The 25,604-nt window shown below is 40.1% G+C and overlaps 1 protein-coding gene across 1 annotated transcript in view; it reads right to left on the reverse strand.

The window, feature by feature from the left end:
• The window catches only part of LOC103146336 (protein tyrosine phosphatase receptor type M), a 205,350-nt gene that overhangs the window by 129,013 nt on the left and 50,733 nt on the right, over positions 1–25,604 (reverse strand). Inside the window, exons 3-6 of the mRNA XM_016677466.1 lie at positions 11,461–11,735; positions 5,411–5,489; positions 2,783–2,898; positions 864–1,038 (exon numbers count right to left, since the gene is read on the reverse strand). Of these exons, the coding sequence (XP_016532952.1) occupies positions 864–1,038; positions 2,783–2,898; positions 5,411–5,489; positions 11,461–11,735 (645 nt within the window). The remainder of the gene's footprint in view (positions 1–863; positions 1,039–2,782; positions 2,899–5,410; positions 5,490–11,460; positions 11,736–25,604) is intronic.

Here is a 25,604-nt window from a genome sequence, read left to right on the forward strand (position 1 = left end):
AAAAAATTGAGGAATAAAAAAAAAAAATCCGGGCAGTAAATTCAATTGAGAGCACCAGGGAGAAAATTGAGGTGAAGAAATATAGAGGGCCATTACCGGGCTATAGGGCTGCAGGAAAAAGGGGCCTTGCAAGATTTAGCTTCGGACGACTCCATAAATTCATATCAAATGACTGCAGGAGTGAAATATCCGAGAGGTTACTGTAAACCCTGCTGCCTCCTGCCTTTCTGGTCTTTTTAGGTGGGATTGCGTTCAGTCAAGGACAGCCTTTACAGGAGCAGTATTAAAGTCATGCAGACAACAAATCAGCCTAAACAGCTTGTGTTTTCAGAGTGGCATTAGAGGACGTTTTTACTAAAAGACATGCCGCATTTTCTATTTGTCTTTTGTTATCATCCATGAAGGTCATGGGGATGGGAAGCACTCCAGCCTGTGGACTTGGGACTTTTCATATCCAGAAACCTTTTGTATTCCTGCCCACTTCAGCCCAGCAGCATTTTACGAGTTATATGAAATGAACTCTTAGTTACCCAAAACGGAAGCAACTTTCTCAAAACAAGCTGGCCTCTCAGAGTCAGAAATGTACCGTCCTGTTCACATGATGGTCATCTGCAGCTACATTAGGCTTGGATATGAGAGAAAAGATCATGAAGGTTAAACATTTTGTTTCTTTTAATTAAACTAACCATATTAAGAGCATCAATGGGAAGCTTTAGTTCATGCCTCAGACTTATTACATTTTATCAAGAACATCTGAAAGTTAGATTTTGCTATCCAATGACGCCGTTTCGTATACGTCATTTTATAGAGACAGCTGCAACGATACTAAACAACAATAGCCAGTGTTTTGGACAAATACTCACGTTTTATGGTTAGTTCACCATAATTGGACACTCCAACACCTTTGTCTGAGTGGACAATGCAGCGGTAGCGGCCCGAGTCGCCCTTGGTCGTGTTCTCCACATCAAAAGTGCCAATGAAGCGACGGTTGTTCCAAGGTTTAGTGGCTTTCATTGGGGCCTCCCGTCCACCGATGCCCTGTTTGGAACACAGACAAACACACATTTGAGACTTGGGAATGGAAAGGGTTCAATAAGCAAATTGGCCTGACCTTGTGTGTGTGTGTGTGTGAGTGTGTGCGTGTGTTTTAGAAACTCCGGTTCGGCGTACTTGTTGTCGACTCTCGTCTGTTTGCATCCTGTCGTTCCCATCGCTGGCTGATTAGAGGAGCACATTTATCACACAGAAGTGCACACGCACGCGCACACACACACATGCACAAACAGTGGGTTCCTCCCCAGCTGTCACCCCTCACAGCAGGCAGATGGGGGACATTTGTTCATTAGAAATATTTCTTCATTACTGTCATCGGGGGACTTCACTTAATGTTTGTTTTCCAGCTCCTGTGCTAATGAGGATGTGTTTGTTAAAATGATGGAGTACCTGGCAGAGGACCTTTACTCGGCGTCACGCTCGCACCGATCACACGTGTGACAGTGTGTTTAGCAGCCCAGCCAGCTCGGGTTATGTTTGCCAGATGCACTACCTTCGCTGCTCAGAACAAGGTCAACGCAAGAGTGCTGCACAGCTCCATGCCAGATATAGCATGCCGTATCCACATGGAGTCGACATCTATGTAGGTTAAGACTGTACTGCGGTGATCTGAAACAACTGTAATCCCCTGCCTTGCAGCTGCAGCACCTCAACACACATGGGGGCAAAAGGAAGCAGCAAAAGCTTTAGCTTGGAATGATTCTGCAGTAAGTAAGAAAAGCAACTTGTGTTATCTGAAAGTTCATCACAGAAGCAGCTGTGAGGCTTGGAAATCAACGTCTGGACCCAGGTCAGGCCAAAACCAAAACAAAATTTTGCACTTCCCACCAACAAACAAACAGAGGCCCCGGCTGCATCACTCAGGACAAATTTTCTTCCAGACACACTGAGAAATCTGCTGTTGACCAGAATCAGGCAATTTCAGCTTCACTGGCCAGTCAGTGACTCAAAGATCCAACCCTTTTCTGATCAGTTAACACACCATACATCAGTGCTCAGATGTTACACTAACAGTAACAATTTTCACTCTGGAAGTGGTTACCTTGGACAGACGACTGAAAGTGGTTTTCAGTGTTAATGAAGTGAACTCAGGGAAAGCAAATAAATGTAAAAAGCTAAATATACATATATATTTATTCTACAATTTGTTGGGACATGTTTGTGGTTTATTCTAGCCGCGATAAAAGCAGGAAACAATAAGGGTGGAAAAAAAAATGCAGGTAATTTATCACGCAATTTAGCTTTCACCCTCCTTGATCTGGAAATGTTGGGTTACTGGAGATCTCAGAGCTAAACTACAGTTCTGTAGGAAATACAAAGATACCAAGCAGCTTGCTCTAATTATTTTGATGAGAATATGAACACAGATCATCACATCAACTCAATAATTCCTATTTTAAAAGTAATTGCACAACCGCATATGACTGCAGTGGTTTTCTCAGGACACCACCTCTGATTATTAGATAAATATTTAATGGCCGTTCAAGGGAGGAAGGAAAATAATATTTTGAATGCTGTTGACATATCGTCTTATAAAGACAATAGAAGTGGTCAAGACAGGCTTAGACATAACAAAGCTTTACAATAGCAACTCAAAAGTATAACTCGTCCTGGATTACAAGACTGCAGATTTAAATGTGTAGGTTAAACAGCTTGAAATCTAAGTAGTTTAGTTGTAGCGGTGAGTGTAAGGTGTCATCTTCAGCTGGAGAGAAAGGTGATCTCTTACCTGAAGCCATAAGCGAAAGTTGTCTCTCTTGCGTCCATTCACGGTGCAGTGGAAAGATGCAGTCTGTCCAGCGTTGACTTCCACTCCCTTTATAGTCAGAAAGTGTGGAGTGTTCACTAAAAAAAAACAGAGAAACACTTCCGTATCATAAGACTTCACAATGAGGGAAGTTTATCTTGTAAAGAAAAGATGTGACATTTTATGAGACTTGAGTGCCATAAGTGCAGGTTAAGAGGCCATTTATTGCCAATTAATCATCTTGGTCTCATTCATGCAGCAGAAATCTGCAGGTAGGATTCATATGAAAAACTGGAGATCTGAGTAAATAACTCTCAAGGGCCTTGAAATGTTGAAGGCTGGCGGCGCTTTGTGAGACATACTCCACCAAAATTCTTTAAAAATGAATAACCAGAGCCTCATCTTGAATCAATGAAAAACTCAAGTTCCTGATGTCTCTCCTTTGCATTCTTCCTGCGATCTAGGGCATTTCTCAATAAGCACCATTCTCTCCAATTTGAGCTCATTATCAGTATGTTCGCAGATCGAGAAGGACCACAGAAAGTAACTTATTTAGAACATTTTTTAATAAGTACTGCTGTTCGCATAGAAAAATAGGGCAATTCAGTGGAACGACCTTGATTCGAAACATAACCAAATCTCTAAAGACTTGGCAAAAGCTAATTCTAATTCTATCACTTTCATCATCAACACTCACTTCTTGTTAATATTTTATGACCTTTCTGTTAAACCACCCTTACTTTAAAACTATGTTCTGCCAATTCGTCTGGTTCCAGATCTATTTTTCCATCCCTTCTTTAATGATGGGAGGTTGGGGAGACCACCCAGCGGCACAATAACACCTCTGAGCTGGCGGGTCGTATAAATAGAAAACGAATTGACCAGGCTTTACCGAGAAGTCGCTCTCATCACTTTGCTTATCACTCAAAGGAGCCCCACTGCCACTGAGTAGATTATTGATCCTCTCGCACTTACACATTTAAACACCGACCACGTCGCAAGGACTCATTGATTTGCTCAAATACATTCATATGCTGCACGTTTAGCCGTATAAATCCATCTTATTGACATAACATTTGTAGGAATTCAGCTGCTTTCAGACGGTGAGCAGGTCATTAGTGACCGACAACCGGAGCCTGATGCTTCGGCTACGATGGGCGGAGCGAAGCATGAATCAGTTGATGAGAAGCAACGTGGTATTGATTCAGACGTTGTGTTTTAACTTGAGCGGTTTGGAGTGGCGGGGACAAACAGGAGTTTCTGCACACAGAAGATCAAACATGAAGAAACTCCCAAAAGGCTGAAGAGGGAAAACTGTATTAAATGTGCTACTGAGTGCATGTTTTATATAACAGAACTTTCAATAAATCTGTATTTAATTGTTCACCAAAAACAGAAGTGAAAGTAAATTTTGAGTCTTTTTCTCAGTAAACATTTTTCCCCTCAAAAATAGAAAGGTATCTTTCTATTCTCTAGGTAAAGGTATTAGTTGTTTTTTTTTTTTGTATAAAGTGGAATGACACAATAAATTGTAGAGTAAAATACTTGTTGAAGCCTTTGTTGATAATAACGACTTTGTGTCATGAGACAGAAAGTCGTTATAAATGTCTCAACTAGTTGCACGATTTGTTTGGGTGGGATTTCTAATTTTTTCACACTGTCTTCAAATCACACGCAGCATTTCGTTCTGGTTGTTTAATGATTCTGATGTTTTTCTCTGGGTCCTCCGTCAGAAATATTGCAAAATTCACAGGCGTATATGTGGAGCGATACTTACTTCAAGATTAGGAGTTTGCCGTTTGTGACTGCACTTCGATTATGACGCGAGACTGAAGTCAAATTCCTTTTTTGTGCCCACAAAGTTGAAGAATAAAGTTAATTGTTTTGTAGCAATAAGTCTGTGAAGGTCTTGAGAGAGGTTTTTGCTTGAAACCATCGTGATGTGGTTCTTGTAAAATATCTTTGTTATAAGAAACCTTTCAAAATGCCTTAAGTCAGAACTATTAACTGGTTTTGATAAGGAGAATGATTTATTTCAGGAAAATTGGAGATTATAGCTGCTTTCTTTCCCTTTCTGCATCCCTCTCTTCATGCATTCAATACATACTTATTGTGTTCTTCCACCTACTACAGATAGATATTTTGAATGCGAGGATTACTTGGGTTGTTACCAACATCTGCTGCACATTTAAAATCAATTAGTGAATAAAACATTGACGTGTTCAACATTTGTTTTCCCTGCTGTATGTTGAAGGCAGGAAGAGACATAAAAAGACATAAAAAGCTGCAAGATGGTTTCTGGGGTTTGTCTTTCAGGTCTTTTTTTGTGCTGTTGTGCCATTTCTCAAGTGATAGATTTCAGACAGCCTCTCCAACATTATATCCCATATGTGCTTGTCAACTATGTCAACTATATCCTCGTAAATCTTCATTGAGCAAAGAGCAATGGGGTTCATAGCGGGCTTGGCTGTAACATATCCTTTGAGGCCCTTCTGTCTAAGTGGGAAGGCCTTGAGCAGAACCGCGACACAGGTATTCGGAAGGGTGTCACGAAAAGGACAATGACAGTTTTGATGATATTCTTTTATGGTGAAGGGAAAATAGACTTACTGCACTGGTGGCCCTGGACCACAACGTCTTTGATGGCCAGCAAGCCGCGCTGGCCCGAGGTTATGGCTTCAAACACAATCTGAGGAGGAGAAAGGAGACTCATAACACCACTGATGAATTACACCCTCCTTCAAGAGACACCCGAGTGCGGGCTGGGCGCGGGCAAAAGGAAAAGTCCAGCTCTCGCTTAACTCACTCTGTCCTCTTTCTCAGGGGGGTGCAGCTGGTGCCACAGCTGCAGGCCATCAACAATATTTCCTCAATATGTCACAGCTGACAAGTGTTATGACATGCAAGTGTTAAATTAAGTTTAAGCCCTGAGACGATTAGCACGCAGTCAGTGACAAACACAAAGCGTGGGAGTTGAAAGGCAAAGATAAAAGGTCAGGTTAGGACGTTCTCAGCTAATGACTTGATTTCTCTTCCCTCTAGGTTTCCTTTAAACAATTAAACACAGATGCATTTAAAATTTTGAAACACAATCACAGTTTAAAAATTTTAGTTATCACTGTTGGTATACTGAGAGCTCTTATTGCTGTAAATCCTAATTAGAAAAACACATTATATTTTACAGAAGCTGCTCAGTTTTGGATAAAGCCTGGAGCCAACAGAGTACAACGACGATCATCCTTACTTTATATAACCGCAAATGAAAAAAAAAATGTCTTAGAATGAATTTACAGCACAAAAGGAAGTGAATGTGTGTGGAGCAGAATTAAAAGAACACAATATTTAAATAAAAATTTGCATTTAGCTCCCGCAAGTCAACATACGCCAGAGGCCCCTTTTACTGTAATTCAAATCTCAAATATTTTGCAGCATCAATCAGGGTTTCTTTTGTCATCTTTTCCCTGCATTTAGTTCACCAAGCATCCAATCAACTGAGACCAGGTTTGTTGTCTCTGCTGAAGAAAAACTTCTCAAAACTCTTTTGCTGCAATTGTTTCACCATGAGGTTTTATTAAGGATTTTATGCAGTGTTGGTTTTCACCTTTGATGCAAGTAAAAAAAAAAAAGAATTTAGATTTTGGGTTAGTATGAACCAGAGCACCTTCTTCTATGTCAGTGGTGTCCAAAGACGATCCTTAATGGTCGGTGTCATGCGTGTTTAAAATGTTCCCAACATCCAACATAGCTGTATTAATTGAATAGTTCATCTGTAGAGCTAGGTTAGAAAAGGACGAGGTTCGTTTAGCCATTTGAATCAGCTGTGTTGGAGCAAAGACACACACAGGACCTGCAGCCCCTGCTTTTCCATTTTACATCATGGGTGTCAATCTCAAGTCCCAGAGGGCCGATCTCATGCCAGTTTGGGTGTGTTTTTCCTCCAACACAACTAATTCAAAAAGTTCAACTACCGTCTCAGCATGTCAAACTTCTGAAGAAGCCTTCCTATGAACCGTTGGTTTGGTTTTAGTGTGTCGCATGAAGGCCAATTGGCCCCTTGAGGACAGACTTTGGACACCACTAACAAACTCAAATCAGGACTATCTGTGGCCTCATTTAATTTGTGAAAAACTAAAGTCACGCTCTCACAGCTCACCTGTGTCTCCAGAGCTACCATGAGTGGACTTGACTGGTTCTTTGATTAAACAGTTTAGGTAGATGTTCATGTTTTGGTTGGAATGCAGTGGAGCCATTCTCCCTCCAGTTTTAGACGGTGGACTGAACAAATGTTCTTGGAAATGCTTAAAGAAATTCTGCTCTAAGTTTCTCTCCTTTCTTTCTGACTTGTCTTATTGTGTTCTTTGGTCCTCCGGATGCTGTTTGTTCACTCAGGTCTTCTGACAAACCTCTGAAGCAACTGGATGCTGTGTATTTTATTTAGAGCTATTAAAGTAAATGGAGGTAAGTGCCAACAAAGCCCACGCTTCAGAGAATTCCTTATAAGCAGTTTTTAAAACTGCATATAAACCGAGTTTGTTTCAACTTTAATCATTAAAGCATCAGTGTCCAGCAGAAAAAGAATTTAAATCAACAAAATAGGAATAAAATTTGAATTGAAAATGGGAAGATTTATGATACCGCAACTTTGTTAAAAAGAACAAACTCTTTAAAGTCCCTCACCTTGTGTGACAAAATCTCCTGCTGCATTTAACAGTTGCTCTAATGTGGTTTCTTAAAAGCAGGGTCTTCTGATAGAACTTCAAAAATAAAGTACAACTGTGCAGCACATGACGAAACATCGACCCTATTTTAAGGGCCGAGCTCCCCTCCAAAACAAATGGCCCTAAGCCCTGAGAGGAGGGTGTGTCGCAGCAGAATTTCAAAGCTATGTGCTTGTTGGTCTGGAGTGTGATAAAAAGGGAAACAGCATGCCAGCCCCTTCCCAAACCCAGGGCGTGGTGCACACAGCAATTACACCACACGCGCTCCAGCCACACATGTTTTGCCTGCTGTGACTCCTGAAATATCAACCTGGAAAGTCTGTTGGCTTGTTATATTATTAGACGTGTCCTACGTAAGGCGTCGCACACAAACACGTCCTGCCGGCTGCACAGTGACACATTTCCGAGATTCCTTCTGTAGCTCAGGAATATGGAGGCTGAGATACTTAACCCTGTCATCTGGGAGGCAGGATGCCTTCAGATAAGACCGTCTAATTATAAATTTCTTTTCTCGTCTCTTGAAATATGAAAGCAAAGTCTTGGGTGCCAATTATGGCCTCATTAAGGGCTAATTTAAAGGAAATTAAAAGGCCAACCACTCTATATATTGCCACCAGACAAATGAACTGGCCCCCATGCTCTAATTGAAATCCTTTGTTTGTGCAACAGACATCAGTCAGCCTCCCTAATAGCCGTGATATAATTGATTCCAACATCAATGATGGCTCGGCACATAATTGGGCCTGACCCGCACTGAAAATATTCACATGGGACAAAGCTGTTGATGTCACAGGAAAGTTCACCGTTCTCATTTGTCAGGGAGACGGACAGCGGGACCAGCGTTTAGTGTCTACATCACTGCACTGGAGATCCCTCTGGGACTTAGTTAAATACTTTACAGCAGGTTTGATTAGCCCTGCTGCATATTCTGCTGCATGGAAATTAATACAGATGAGTGCATTTAGATTGAATGCCTTTTTGGGCTATGCGTGAACAAAATGCAAAGTTCCACTTCGCTTTCAGAGAAATTTCGAAAGTTTTTTTTTTTTTAAGTTAATCAGTTCTGGAACAATCAGATGCATGACAATCTCAGGTTGAAGTTCGATGGATAGCTAGGCCGATGAGTAATTGTCAAAAGCCACAAAAGGCTGCAACGATGCCTGAATGCGTTAGCAGTAATTAAAAAATAATTTCCATGTATCAGGTGGCTTTCCTCTGACAATTTCCTAGGTTGCTATGCAATTAAAGATACCTATAATTAGTGGCATGTTGTTAATTAGTGACAATTTCAGGCATTGGTGTCCTTCTTCACAGATTGTTGCTAAGATCATTAGCATCCTCGCATTTACCCACAATGTCAATTAAGCTCTGGAACAATTACAAATGAAAGCAGGTCCTTTAGGCTTGAGGTTTGAAAGGCTGCAGAGGCTGTAAATGTTTCCAATACCCAGCAATGCACAGTTGGTATGTTGGGTATAATGTATGTAGACCATTTGTTTTGGGATGTGTTCATTCTTATGCTGCCTTGAAAAAATAATCACTCCCTTTTCACATGTCATCTTACGATCCTTTAATGTAATTACTGATACATGTAATAGGCAAGGATGAAACTGAAGTGGAATGATGATGATAGAAGGTCTTGAGATTTTATTTTTTACAAATACCAATCGGTCAAGAATGACATGCATTTTAATTAAATCCATTTCCTCTAATAGCCCTGAAATAAAATCCAGTGCAACCAACTGCATTCAGAATTTCACTTAGTTAGGAACCAGAGTTCATCTGTGAGCAATTTAATCTCAATGTTCTTTGAAGTGGTTTGTTAGAGAACATTATTGAACAAACAGCATTGAGAAGACCAAGAAATACGCCAATAAGGTCAGGGGAAAATGGTCCACAGAAGATTAAAACAGCAATAGATTTTCAAAAAGAACATATTCTGAATAGTGAGGCGTTCTTATGAACCTACATGACCTTCTATTGAAACCAGCAGGATGGGCCAGGAGAGCATTACACTAAAAAGTAGATCTTTGCTGCTCCACTGAAAAGAGGAGCAGCAAAGATCTGCAGCTCAAGTGAAACATGCAGAAACTATTCACCGATCCCACGTCTTCTAGAAATATGTGGAAAAAGAAACTGTGGTCATTTGACACCAAATATTAACTTTTAAGCTTACAAGCAAATGCTTAATTTCACTGGAAACTTACACTACATGTAATCTTGAAGCACAGTAATGACCGTCACCCTTGCTCTCTGCTGCCCTACAGCTAGATCCCTGCCATGAATGCTTAAGCTAGTTAGCAAGGGAGCTGATGACAGCAGACAAACAGCTTTCCTGTGCTGGGTTTCTACTCCATTAGCACATTTAGCAACGCCTACACGAGGGTGACTGACAGCACAAAGACCATCCCCCTGGCTCTGATTGGTTGTTTTTGACCAGGAGCGGTGTATTTCTGCAGATGGCAGCAGGACGACTGGGAGGAGGTGGACGAGCTCCATCTTTCCACAGATCTGTCTCCATATGGTGACAGTTTTAACCAAGAAACATGTTGATAAAGTTGATATATTTTATAAGCTTTATCTCTATTTGTATTATTAATATTTAACACCAACAAATAGGCAAGTTACCCATCAATAAAGTATATTCTACTCTAAACTTGTCAAGCTAATCAGAGGTGTTTGTTCAGATGAAATTTAAGGATAAACACCCTTTATATTTAGCCACTGATGTCTATGTGAATGTAAGACAAGCAAAGCTTGTATACATCACTTGTCTTGAGCCAGCCTGACAATATCTGACCAGAATGGCTTTACATATTAACACACAAGGTAGCATCCTGTTAGCAATTTGCACTGACTGCTGCTGCTACCTACCACTTTTTTTTTTCTTATTTTGCCTGTGTGGCTCTTATTAAACCTTCCACACTGCATCCAGCAGCGAGAATCTCAGCGGTATCCCTTGTTAACTAAGTTATCAGAGCGGCTATGATGAGCAGGCAGCAGGACTCGCATCGCCTCCAATGTGGTCCAGGGCCTGCCAGGCCTTAATGAAATAATACACTGAAGGACCTGCTCCCTTTGGGAGGTTAAGGGGTCTCTCTGCATCAATTAACATTTGGTGGACTCGTGGAACAAGCCCGACGAAGACTAATAGCCAGGCAAGTGTGAAATCACCTTGCCCCTGCCAGCAGTCATGTGCATTGGTAAGTGAAAATGAGTTTTCAAAATTGGAAAAAAAAAAAAAGGGAACTGACTTGGATTGAAGGGAAAGAGAACAGATTGCCATGGATACAGAGGCAGCTGCAGAAATCAATAACCCAAGGTGCTTTGAATGGGCTTTTGTGCAATTGTTTAGACCTTCTCAAATAATAATTCTGTCTTGTTCCACATTGTGAAAGGCTTTAAATGACTTCAGATAAACTATATAGGATTTTACTGCTTCTATAGAGATGCTACACATGTGAATATAATTGTTGGTGCCTCTCTGTTAATGACTGAAAAGCCCTCAATGGTGGCTGAAAAAACTTGAAACTGCATCAAATTAAACATGACAATCAAACGTTGCTTTTGAATTAGGAGTCAACCGAATAATTTTTTTTAAAATAAATTAATGAAACTGGCATGTTTCAGCTAGCTTGAAGACATCTGTAATGCTAATTAATTACGCTAACATGTTCCTACAGTAAACATACTTTCAATCTTTTCTCGAGGTACCATCATTTTCTTACAGGCCTGTTCCAGTTGTTTTTGCTTTTTAAATCGATTCTGTTGAACCACAGTTCAAAAGCAACGTCTGATTTCCATTAGTCAATTTTCAGTCATTTTTCTTATTAGGGTTAGAAAAATGGTTAACCCTAACCCTTATTACTTTTGTGGATTCTTTTTGGTCATTAACAGAGGGGCACAAACAGTTATACCAAAGAAAGCTTAATGTGCGCCCACCTGGTAGAAGTTGGGCCAGTAGGTGCTGATGGCCAGCTCCACCTGCCCCCAGGAGCGAGACGCTGGTCCTGACACGTTCCAAACAGGCATCCCCATCGGACTGTTGTTTTCTTTGATATAGACATTTAGGTGGCCTGGGTGGCTGTTGTCTCTTCCTCCTATGTAGTAATGGAAAATAACGCAGTGTGTGTCGTTCTCCTTCAGTTGGGGTGTCAGCAGCAATGCCTTCTGTCCTGCGAAGCGTCCTGACGTGTTCACCATCATAAAAGTGGACCCTGTTGCAGAAAAAAAGGAATGTTGGCTCATTTTGTTTCAACAGATTTCAGTAAACTGGTAAAAAAAATAGTCATGTGTATTTAAAATAAAAGAGACTTTCAATGCAATCATAAACACAACAGTCAACCTGGATCAGCATTTGCACATTGAGAATTACAAAGGACCACTTTAAAATAAATGTTTGATAGGTTGATATATTTGAAGGGTAATGCATTTGAACTTGAGAATGTTACATTTGGTAAGTTGGATGTTTTTGTCATAGTATATGTTTTACCAACCAAGACACTATTCTGTTAACGGAGAGCAATAGGAAGATCATGGTGCTGAAGTGAAAACAGAAAGAAACGGGCCATAAATATGTTAAAGTTGGAGAACCTACAATCTCAAAAGTGTCAAAAGGAAATAAATCACATTTGGCCTTTTCTGCTGGTTTTCAGCGGTAAGGTGATACCATAAAGGGTTCATTACATAGTTCCTAAGACCACACCATCTGGAAATCTCTCTTAATTATTATGAGTTTGTTTTCTTAATAAAATAGCTCTTTCTAATTGGAATACGTGCTGCCCCTTTTGGCCTACTCCTGAAACCACACCATCTGGAAATCTCTCTTGACAATGATTTTATTTTCTAAACAAAAAGGATCTTTCTCATGGGAAGATGTTGATTCCACTCCAGGCCACATTTTCCGACTGAAAAAGGGTGGAGTGAGAACTGTTGCTACTAAGATCTACACAGGAAGCAAGGTCATGGTCTGTGGGTGCAAACACAAAGAAGGAGGTTGGATTTCTCCTCACCCACTAAATAAAACCAAAAAACAAGGTTCATGATACAATGTTTACAAAACGGGCTGCAGATGGTAGCACTGTTGCCCTGCAGCAAGAAGGTCCTGGGTTTGAAACATGACTCGGGTCTTTCTGCATGGAGTTTGCATGTTCTCCCTGTGCGTGCATGGATTCTCTCAGGGTACTCTGGCTTCTTCCCAAAGTACAAAAACATGACTGTCAGGTTGACTGATGTCTCTAAATTCTCATGATTGTTTGTCCTGTCTGTCTCTGTGTTGCCCTGTGATGGACCGGCGACCTGTCCAGGGTTTACCCTGCCTCTTGCCCAACATCCCTGGATTGCCTTTGCCTTTAAGGATTGCCTTTGCCTTTAAAGGATTGCCTTTAAGGCAATCCAGGAGATTGCCTTAAAGACCGTTCTCATTGCCTGGAAGGATAAGAGTGTAAAGATAATGGACGGATGTTTATGAAACACCTGGATTGGTATTTTACTTAGTAAGTACCTGTAATTTGCTTTCTTTTATCAGTAATTAGCTCCAGCGTTGCTTTTCTTTCTCTGTCTGAGCCCATTCAAATGGTAGAGCATTTGAATGGGCTTTTGTGCATTTGTTTAGACCTTCTCAAATAATAATTCTGTCTTGTTCCACATTGTGAAGAATTTTAATGACTTCAGATAAGCCACAGCTCTGGAAAAGAAAATCACAAAACCACTGCAATGAAGCCTATCGGAAACCTCATGGTTCTTCCATCAAATATTGATCTCTGAACTCTTCCTGAGTTAAAACATTATTATTGCTGTTTCTACATGGATACAAACTTGTTTCCTTTGCAATATTTGAGATCTGAAAGCACTGCATCTTTTTCATTATTTTGACCATTTCTCATTATCCACTAAACTTTTGCTTTGCATTTCGGAGACATGTTGTCAGTAGTTCATAGAATAAAAGAACAATGTTCATTTTACTCAGACATGTACCTGTATAAAGTAAAATCAGAGAAACTAATAATATTAAGTGGTCTCTTAATTTTTTCTAGAGCTGTATATGGGACTTCTACTGCTTCTATAGAGAAGCTACATGTGAACAAAATTGTTAGACTGATCATGTGGAAAAAAGTGAGACTTACACAGTCACTGCCTATCTCTCAATTAAAGACCGTTCTCATTGCTGGGAGAAATGCAAAGGTCGTCTACCCTAAATGCTGTCAGAATTCACTGTGGTGAATTACACACAAAATAGGTTGGCCATAATAGTAGAGCTTTTAAATCCCTCCGTAGGATGCCGGTTTGTTAAGTTCACGCTACTGCAGTCAGAGAACAGTTGTATTGCCTTCTTCCTCCACCTCATAGGATAAATCACCATAGAAACAGTCAATTTTACTTTAACATTGTATTGTGCAGTGGTCCAGGAGATTGCCTTTCCAGAAAAAACACCACCACTCCTTGGCAAAAACTGAATTCCGGGGGCCCAAACTTTTTTTTGTGCATGCGTTTTTAAAATTTACTTCATGGCTTTTAAATTTGGGCATGTAAAAGATGATTACAAAGAGCTACTCGCCCAAACACAACGGAAAGGGGAGAGCAGCAAAAACAAACATAAATGCCCCTTAGTTGCAACTGATGGTTATTGCAATATTCAACAAAGATATATTATGAAAACGTGTTTTCTCACCATAATGCAGCTCTGAAATTAACCAAATAAAAGGTGAAAAAAATCCCATACAGAATGCTGAGAGTAACAAATGGCTGCTTGAGGAGCTTTCCTCGGCATTCACAAATCCAGCTTGTGACCTTTGATGAGAAAATGCTATTACCTCGGCTGATCGTCATTACCATTCATCAAAATACAAAGACATACACTACAGCTAAGAGGCTAATCCCAGAAAATAGTGGATTTTGAAAAGTGCATTTTCCTTCAATGACAGAGCAGAGGGGAAATGATGAAAAATCAATAAGCTAAAATCTATTTGCCAAGAAAAGCCCCATTTAGATTTTATCACTTAGGTCCAATATTAAAGGTTAATCTAATTCTTTACCCTCTCCCCAATAAAACACAAGTGAGAATTATTACATTGGCCAACTTTCAAGGAGATGCAGAACACATTCTATTTGTCATCATCTTATTTAGCTTGGCTTCATATTAAGATGGCAATAATCATAGCAGTATTTGAAACGCAGCCATAGGAGACTCATTAGATGCTGAGATACATTTTGGCAGAATGCTACAAACTGAAGGGCAAAGAGAGATAATACAAACAACCTGTAAACAGGAAGCTTATGCTGCTGCATTCAAGGAAGAGCCAAATCTCTCTTGTTACAGTAAACATGTGGCATTTCACTGAGATTCCTGTATTAAAACGGGTGAATAGCGTCAAGTTAAGCAGCAGGCTTGGTCGCCTGAGCGTGTCAACCAGGCAGCGTCTCACAGAACCCTATTTGTTCCATCAATGACTCGAGCTTGCCCACTTGTCTTGTGCTTCTCTTGTAACGCTCACCAATTTCATCTGTCTGCAGCTTCGGATAATGAGTAGGGGGATTCTGTCATGTTTACACAATGAAACGAGAGAAGAGGCATCAGAGGAGGAGTGGTTGGGATGTCACAGTTAGCCTAATCGCCTTTGTTTGGAAGGTAGAGGCAGTTGTTATTTTAAATGATCCTTTAAGGTTTTGGGGTAATTGGTGAGGGACGCGGATATGTTATGAAGGGCAGTAATGAGAACATCCATTTTATGGATCATTGACATGTCAGATATTTGGCACAGGATGTGTGCAAACGGGCTAAACAGTTGCCTTGCAGCAAAAAGGTTGCTGGTTTGATTCCTGGCCAGCAACCAGGAATCAAACCGGGCTGCAGCTTGAACGTTTTGTCCGTAGGTCTTATCCAGGTAATTTGGCTTTCTCCAAAAGCCTAAAAGCATGACTGTTAGGTTAACTGGTTATTCTAAGCTCTCATGAAGTGTTGGTGAGTGTTGTTTGCCCGGTGTCTCTCTGTGTTGCCCTCTTTGTGTTGTCTCTCGCCCAACGACTACTGGAAATAAGCACCAGACCCCCAAAGAGCCTGGAAGGATAAGTGGATATAGATGATAGATGAACAGATCCATGTGTGCTTCACATCTAGTAGCTGAATCATATAAACTTAGACTTTAAGTTTCTTACATTAAATCAACATATTAAAATTTAATTCAAGAAACTTTACAATGACTTCCAATGGAATAAATATGATATTGGTTTCAACTATCATTGCAGTTATTGGTAGAAAGGCACCAAGATGCTTCATTATTTAAATGTGTAAAATAAAAGAAAGAATTCATTGCGAGAATGTTTGAGATCCACAAGCTCAATGAAGGTCAGGTGTTTAAAAGGTGTGATAGGATGAGTGAAGAAGATGCTAATGTGTGGTTCTGAAGTTCTTTGCCCTGTTGGGTCTGCCAGAAGGAGGCACGAAATCTTAAGTGTGTGAGAGTATAGTAATAATTTTTCCTGGTGACTTCCTAATACGTACAAGATATGGAACAAGAATATGATCCCTTGTTGTTCTATTTGCGATCTGTTGTGGTCTGACATGTCTAATTTTGTGGTTACTCCAAACTGGACAGTGATGGACGGGCATATTAAGACAAAGCTCAAGAACTTCGGAGTTTGATATGGGTAGCCTCTGTAGCAACTTCATCCGTCTAAAGCTTCTCTTGTTACTATACAAAAACAGATGTTTTCCTAGTTTTTCGTTTTTATTTAGGATGATGTTAGGTTCCTATTTCCGAGACATAGTTCAAGAAAGGTGAATGCACAAAAAGTTGGGTACATCCTGGACGGACCACCAGTCCGTCCCAGGGCAACAGTGAAACACACTCACTCTTGAGAGATACCAGTTAACCTAGCAGTAATGTTTTTGGACTGCAGCAGGAAGAAGTGCACCCAGAAATAACCCACGCATGCACAGGGAGAAGATACAAAGTCCATGCAGAAAGATCCCAGGCTGGGATTCAAATTCAGGATCTTATTGCTGAAAGAGCAAACGGTGCTACCAACTGTGCCACTGAGTAACCTCTGATAAAAAAGAAGAAGAAAAAAGAAACAACTCTTTTAAGATTAGAAGAAGTTGAAAATAAATAACCTCTTTGTGCAGGATTGTTATTTAACCAAGACAGAGTTTTATGTCTTATGAGCTACTTAGGATTCCGGTATCTCTATGTTGTGCAAAGAGTTCTTCACAGTATGATCACTTTGTTATGATTAATTACTATGGACAACTGTTCTCCCACAGTGTTTGTAATCTATTATTTAATTTCAGTTTTACACATTCATATGCTGAGCTTAATTATTTCTGAGGAAAGCATGAAGCTGTAGAGAAAACATGAAGAAAGGGAGCAAACGTGTCAACTCTGAAACACATTTGATTAAACTTTAATCAGGTAGTGCTCTACGAAGACTCCATGTGTCTTCATTGACATCCAGTCTTCTGCAAAAGCAGCCAGATCCTTCTTGTTTTTCCCTTTGAGGCATGAGCAACCCCTGGTATGACGCAAACCAGCACTAGAAATCACTTGATAAATTGTTCAGTTGCAGCTCATGTTGCATAGACAAAAATTATGGCTCCACTGCTTTCCTCAAAGATTAAAACAGGCTATTTAGAAGTAATTCAACAGTCATACGTTTGGGAGATATGTCCTGTTTCTCTATAAGTAAAATTGCAAACTGCAGATACCTTAAGCCACATTTGTATTTTTTCCCACTATAGTCTAGAAATCTATTCATTCATCCGTTGTCTTCTGCTTGCCATAGATCGGGTGGCTTACACAGCATTCCTTGGCCAAATGGAAAATCCAGATTCTCCGACGTGTTTTGGGCCTTCCTAAAGTTTCTTTCTAATGGGACATGTTTGGAAAAACTTTTAAAGGGAGGGACCTCAAAGGCATCGTGATCAGACGTCCAAATAACCTTAACGGAATCGTTTTACTGTGGAGCTTTACGTCAAGCTCCTCGCAGACGATGACGTATCTCATCCCATCTCTGAACATGAGCCCAGTCATCCTACAGAAGGGGGCGACTCATTTCAGCCACCTGTGACTGGGATTTTGTTCTTTGGGTCGCAATCCATATCTCGTGACCATAGGTGAGGGTTGGAATGTGAAAGAATTGGTAAATCCAAAGGTTTGTCTTTTGGTTCACAACAGATCAGAGGACCATCTGCATTATGACAGACAAGGACCCATTTGGTCCCTCTCTCTCTCTCTCTCTCTCTCTCTCTGCATCCCACCATCACTCTTGAGCAAGACACCTGACGACTGAACTCTGTTTGCCTTAATCAGAGACTAATCCCAAAGCTGAGAGGAACAATCTACCTTTACCTGATGCAGAACTTTAAGAAACCGGTTCTCATTCCAGTTGCTGCATGGTCAGCTCCAAGCTGCACCAGTACATGCCATAAGATCCAGTCCATAAACACTATAAAATAAGACTGGGTCACCAGGAGTGGATGAGATTTACTACGTGTCCCAGATATTGTGGGCTTGTCGGAGTTGATGTATCCCTTGAATGAGAACTAGGACAATGCAGACCAAGAATGTGTGTGTCCCAAGTTATAGGACATCTTACTCCAGGGTGTTGAGTAGGAACAACCAGTGTGTTTTCTCTTGGCAATAAAACAGTAGATAAAATATTTATAATTTGAAAGTGGCCAATGTTCATTTAATAATTGCTAATAATTGCATAATCCATCAATCTGTAATCATACGTAAGACATTATACCAAAAATCTTCTTTGCCACAGTCAATGTAATAGTGTGGTTGTACACCCCTGAATTTGTTCAGGTAAAACTAAACTACAAAAGGGAAAATTTATCCATTATCTTTCTTTTGTCGTCAGTAAAAGAAAACAGTACTTCAAGCGTCAGTCAAGTCCCGTATCATACTTCCTCTACCACTGTGCAACACCGCTGAAGGAGACCATAGAGTTACATAGATTGTCATTCAGCTTCTGTTCCCTCCAAGCCTAATGACCACATACTCTGCAGGACCTGCTGCACCGTGACAAGCTAATTAACCAGTGAGACTAAGAGCAAATTATAATGACACTGTTAGTGGAGTGCTAATGTGCTAGTGATGCACAGGGCTGTTTTCTCCCCTCCCACCCCCACTCCATCCCACTCTATCTCTTCTTCCGCCTTTAACAATGACGGAGTTCGAGACCAATTAAAAATAGAGAGCTCTCGGCACACTGTGAGCCTGTTTTCACTGTTCCTTAAAGGCCATGGCTCGGCTATTGTCTAAGGTATTCAGAGGAACAGATTTATTATTATTCCAATGTAGGCCACCTTCACCTTCCATTACAATGATGGCTGAATGTGGGGAGCATGGAAACCGGTGTGAAAAATAAATGAGCGGAAGATGAAGCGTCGCCACTCCTGATGCTGCATGCATTCGCTGTAGCTGTTCTTTGGGAAGCGAAGGCCACGCTGCTAAAATAGAAACGTGTGACTTCAGACATTATTAACAAGACCACAGTAAAGTAGAGTAAACATCATTGTTGAACAGCTACTACACTCCAACATTTATTCTGCGAAAATGTTACGATTAGAGGAAATAAATGTAGATGCTAAATGGAAATGTAGCAACATTTTTGGAGCTCTAACTTTATGAATAGTTCCGAGTGAGTTAGTTTTCTTTTTTTAATTAGCATCGACCTTAAATAAATAAATAAATAAATATCTGAAAGGCTCAAAACATGGATGCAAGTTTGGAAAATGAATGTGCAGTGTAACCTAACAAGCAAGGTCTGCTAAAATAACATTCAGACTTCCAAACGTTCAGGTTCTGCCGGGCGACAGGGAAACCAAAATAACAGACTCGGTGGTTTAACGATATCGTGAGCCGTAGAGACAGAATGTGGACTCTGAGGAAAGCCTTCCATCAGGTTAATCCTGCGCCCTGACGGCTTATTCAACTGGCAGAGCAGCTATGAGTTGGCCACAGCTTGTGTCTGTCCATATGGGAGGAAAAGTTCCTGCTGGCGAGAAAATAAGCTGATGAGGATGGGTGAGTCTTAAAAAAAAAAATTACTTAAACTGTGTAATTCTACAGCACAATGTTAGGATCACAATATATTAATAAATGGTTAATGTGTAACAGTTCTTCAGACTAGTTTAAATCTTAAATGAAGCTTTATCTGGTGCAGGCATGTTTAACCGCAGCTGAAAGCATGTGATGGCTTAGAAGAAATAAATAACTATATAAAGAAAAACAAAATGTCAAAATAAACTACAGTATTAATTCATAATGAATTTTGTTGCGTTACAACATTTTATTTGTATGTTTTGCTTTTTGTGCCTTTTTTGGCCACTTGTTTATTCCTACTTTTAAACTTTGATATCTGTTTTACTGAAATAAATACATAAATAAAAAAGAAACCAGCTTATTTTTTTTTCTTCTGACACAAGAAACTCATAATGTACAATAGAAGTATACTTCTTTATTTGTCCTGTAACTGTATTATCTCCAAAAACTATATCTATGATATGAAAAAATCAGACAACTCATCTAACCATCTATCTAAAAACTGTATGTTTCAATACTTTAGCAATTTGTGTGAGATTAGCACACCGTAAGATAAAACCACAGCTGCATTTGTAATGATTTCCTCTGAGATAAATAACCTTATTGGATGCAAAGAAGTTTCTTGTTACAAACAGCAGATGTGAATGTCACAAGAAAGTCTTTATTAATGATTTTATGTGTTTTTCCTTGATAGAAAGTTGGTTTAAAAAGACAGATAATGAAGCCTGAAATAGTCCTGGTCTCACAAATAACCTCCTGTCTAATCCCAATCATCAAAGTCTACAGTTTGAAGGTATCTGGATTAATTATGAGTTGAGTGATGGTCTGAGCCGAGGATATAATTTGCAATAATGACTAGCGCTCATTATTTCTCCTCCATTCAGGTCCTGAACTCTGTGAAAATCATTATGTTGGGGGGGAGGGAGGAATCAGAATGAAGGGGCGCTCTTTAAACCCAAACCCTCCAGGTCTCATTTGCTAATAAAATTCACAGAGGTCACCGCTGCCGAAAAGCACGGCTGCCGCTTTGGAAATGTCAATGAAGACGGGGGCCATTCTCACTGTCTGCCACCAATCAAAAATGCTCTCGCTGTGAGGGTTAGGCTGTTAATGCGAGCAGCCGTGGCCTTCTCTCAAATTTCCCCGGAATATTCTCCGTGTCCTCTGCAACATGAAAAGGCCCCGATAAAAATAAAAGCGGATAAGTTTGGGTCTCTCCGTGCGAAGAGCCTGGCAGGTTCTCTTTAAGCGCGGAGTCAAACAGTTTCACCCAGAACCATCCATCATGCAGGACACGTTTAAGCCCTGTCACTTTAGTCAGGTGGAACAACTAACCCTTATTATGTTCCCTGGCAGCATCCTTTGTTGTCGCATGCCAATCACCTGCAATCCCAAATGGATTAATATGTCATCTTAATATGCAGTGTGCTCTATTGGCCTGCTGCTGAAGTAAATGGGTCAGATAATAACCCATTCACGTGGTACAAAGTCATTAAAAGAACTGAATCTTCAGGTGAGTCACCCAATTGTTCATACCGTGAACACTTAGGATAAAGAAAAGATAAAATATGCTAATTTGTCCTCCATTCTAGAAGCGCAAGTGCAACCTTAATCCTGTTTATCATAATGGGTAACCTGTTTGCTCGGGCCAAAGGACACATTTTAACCCCGCAAACACGGAGCGCAGGAAATGGCGGTCTTTCTTTCACCGGGAATGATTGCACAAATTGATTAGATTTCATAATTTGCTGTTCTGTTGTGTCCCTTAATCATTTAATGGGGCTCTGTCCTTAACCTAAAAACAGTGCACACAAGTCTAGGAGTCATTCCCACATGTAGCCGGGAATGGCTAAAAACAATGTGAGCGTGTGTGTTTCATTTATTTATTTATTTAAATAAAATTGTGACAACACTCCATGTTTAACCGGCGTGATTTACATTCTGATTAAATTTCTGCTGTCTTTCAGTCCAACATTGTGTCCTCTTATATTTTAATAGTTTGACCCTCTTGTTGTTCATTTGAAAAACCCATTAAGCACCATACACAGCACTAGAAGCCCAGGTAAAGCAATGAGGTATTTTTCCATTACCCAACATCTACCTGCATTCGTCACATGGTTTAGTCCATCTGCCGACATCTGGGGCCCCGGTGAAGATGCTGCACTACAGTATTATATGAAAATGGGTTCTTTTAGCTTCGCACCTTATTGTATCCGTGTTTGAGACTCTTATTTTGAAAAAGGAAAGGACGCCATTTTTAATTTGCCCTGTTGGCTGATAAACAAGCCTCGTTTAATTTTAAATTGATGGTCTGGTCCTGTTGCACTTTGGGCGCTTGGTATGAAAAATAAACATTGACAAAGTCACAGGTAAGATGCTGAATTCTGCATTCTCAGGCTCTGAGAATACAGCAACTGGCTAAGTCACCTTCTGAAAACTTTTCTGAACTGAGAGGATTGTATTTCATCATCTTTAGTTCAAAAAGATCAAATAATGATTAAATGTGAAATGTTTGGTTATTCAATTAAGTTCTTAAAGTACAAAATATGTGCTTTTGTATTTTAGAAAGGGAGCGTTTTCAATGTTTTTTCGGCATTAGAATAAACAGACTTAATCAAAGAAGAAGACAGTAATATAGTCAAACTTCAGGTAACTTAAACTAGTTATAGGTTGTGATTTTTGTAGCCTCAATGATCTAAAACAATAAATCTGGTGTGTCTATTTTTCCAAAAAAATCTTGCTACAATAGCACCTCCTCTTGGACAGGTGATTCATCATTTTGCATGGTATCATCTCATTAGCTGAATGTGTTGCTATTGTCCTTTATGACAATTTTTCAATTTAAATTTTTATTTAAAAATTACTTGTATGCCAAAGTGTATGTGATGCTGTAAGTGCAAGACTTTTGAAAGAATCACACCCACATCCAGCATCATATTCAACAGTATGAAAGAAGTGATTTTTCACATTTTCATCCCAATTTAATTAATTTATCAAATTAAAAATTACATTTGTACATTTTTGAGTGTGTGGGTATGGTACTTTGGTGCTTCCTGCGTAACTTTACCAGGGGTAAAAATAAAATGTGGTCTTCACTGTATTGTGCTTAAGAGTGAACTGTGTTTATATCATGAGGGTATAATTAAGAAAAAAACTGAAAAGATCACCGTTACCCAATGAAGAACCTCATTCTGCCAATCCTTTATTATTGTCAAGGTGTCACTATCGACCAAGGACACTCTACCCAAACAAAGAGCCCGTACAAACTGTGCGACAAAAACATTCAATTTCTCTCCGGCAACATATTTATAGCAGACATTAAGAATAACACAATAAGTCATTTAGCTGGGACCGCATCGGCTATTGTGCCTTGCAGAATACAAAAAACACTAATTAATCTCAGTTAGAGGACCTTCTTTCTCCTTCTCTTGCTATTATTCCCCAGAATGGGTCTCAGGGGAGTTGCAGGGAGCAGCAGCCTATGCTGGCAGCATACCATGCTGACATCAGAGAGGAAACATCCTCTGCACCAGCTGTGGCTCTCTCTAGAAAAAAAATGATTATTTTCTCATCACATCTGCAAAACTTTAGCAAAAGCATTTTGCAGAAAACTACTTAGTGTACCTCACAACGCACAACTTGTGAAGGAAGAAAAACAAACAAACAAAAAAAAAAAGACGGAAATACGAAAAAAAAAAAAAATCCCAATGACATTTTTTAAAAAGTTGGATCAGTCTCCACCGACGGAAACTTTGCGATTATTGGCAGTCATTGAGGGCGGAACAGACAGTGGCAGTCTTGCTGGGGGGTTTCACCAGTTGGCCTGACAGAGCAACACTCTGGGGAGCGCCCAGGCAGACGCGCGGAGCCTCAGAACTGGGCTGAACCGTCCTAAACAGGAGCCAAAGCATGCAATCAGCTCTGCGTAGCGGGATAAACAAGGCAACCCTGCGTCCAGACGTAGCAATTAGACAGCGAGCGCATCGTCATAAACAACCAGGAGTTCCAGGCGTTGTTTGTGTCCTGCTCATGTGACCAGAAGGCTGTTTGCTCCATTCTGGAGTTTATTTTTTCATTTTTTTTAAACACAATTTGAGATATTTGGGCCAGTTCAGAGTTTTGTAGATAGTGGATCAGACCACAAAAAGCCACATTTTGCAACAAATATCTGCATATCGGCACCTTTGACGGCATTACAAACAGAATTCACTGAAATGTATACAGATTTCTGGTATGTAGCAAATGTCTTTTGCGTGAAATGAGGACTAAATATGGTTTAAAACAATCGACAGATTGTTTTAAACCAGGTATTCTGTATTCCTGTATACAGAATACAGGAAATACAACCAAAATGTTTTCTTCAGTCTAGATTGAAGAACAAACACAAAAACCTGATTGGAAGATTGATGGGGTCAAGAGGAAGAAGTTTTGTTGTTTCTGATTGGAAAGGAGTCGAGTTTGACTTTTCCATCAGAATACGTACGCGCTACTCCAAACAAGAAAAAAATAGAACAGATGCAACTATTCTGTTGAAGTAACAGGACTTGATTTTTGACAAAAGTGGCTTAATTTCCTCACATTCAGTGCGTTAAAATTTGATACATCAATTTAAATTCTACACTTTGCTTCCTGACTTTAGACATACAACCTACTTTTTTACAAAGACGTAGAAACGACAAAACAAACCCTACATTTGAACAAAGTCCACAGTGATTCAAGAATGAGGAGGGAACCAGAGAGCTGAGAATTACAGCTCTTATAGGATTTTATTTGCTTGGAGAGCAGAACAGGAAAGACCTAAATCATCACTTAAATCACCCATTCGCAGTGACATTGAGAATACCCCTATTTAGACAGATACCGTCTACGACCAATTTTAAAGGTACTTGAGGTAGTAATGTCTTCTGTTCTTTGTTCTGAGGATTGCCACATCAATTCCATTTCCATCCTGCCACACCAGGTAGGATAACAATCTCTTTGTGCGAGTATGATAAGGTCATTTTGTGAAGATTCATAAGTGTGAGTCGAGAGTAAGGCGGCAATCAGAGGTGAGATAGCTTTTCCACCAGCGTGGCTTTCACCTAAATGCATTTTTACCCATCAACCCCTGCTCTAGCATCAGTAAAACAATTTTACCTGTCAAGTACACTACATTTCACATCCCTTTCAGTCTGGTCAAAGAGGGGAGATTACAGTTTCACACAGCGGGTTGAGTGCTCACACTTTGAAATGGAGAAAGAGCTGCAACCTGCTAATTACACACAATTCAAGATGCACACGTGGAAAACGTGTCAGTCTAAAGTGTGGTCCAATTGGGAAGCACAATCAGGGACACTTCTTAACCAACCAGACATGGGATTTTAATTAGATCTGTTCAATTTAGACCGCATGCATAGTGTTAATTTGCAGGTCGAGGCTTTCCCAGATTTCATAGTCACCTTTGCTTGGCTTCCATGTGTCCCGCCATTAATCAATTGCGATGGAAAAAGAAAGACACTTCCCCTACCGGGGGAAAGTAATTTCTCCGGGGCAGTTTAACACGCATCAACCTGATGTGCACGCACAAACAGGTCTGGGCACTGCTGTTTAAAATTAGTGAGGGCTTGCTAATTAATTCCCCCTTTGTCACCAGGGGGGCCAATGCAATCTATCTGGGATGCAGCCTTTGTTAGATTAGGCGTCAGATAGGAGAGGAAAAACAATATCCATTAGTTTGCAATGCTACCTTTGTTATAACACGAAAAGAAGAAACGCCATTCCATTAGTCTAATTCCGAGGGAGCGCAGTGTTCAGAGGTGGTGATATCTTTGCATTTCAAGTCAAATGAAGAACGATCAATGCAACATTAAGGAGACAAATCGCGTGCGACGGATACAAAAAGCAGGGAAAGGCATTCTAATGAATATCAGCGCGTGGCTGCCAGATAGACGTCTTCAATTAAAATGGATCTGAGGGCTTTGATATCAATTGTTGTTAGTTAATATGACTGTCTCAATGATTCACTGTATTAGAAACAGCACATACATCAACAATGAA

The sequence above is a fragment of the Poecilia formosa genome, unplaced genomic scaffold (genome assembly GCF_000485575.1).
Source record: "Poecilia formosa unplaced genomic scaffold, Poecilia_formosa-5.1.2 Scaffold156, whole genome shotgun sequence".
Taxonomy (NCBI): Eukaryota; Metazoa; Chordata; class Actinopteri; order Cyprinodontiformes; family Poeciliidae; genus Poecilia; species Poecilia formosa.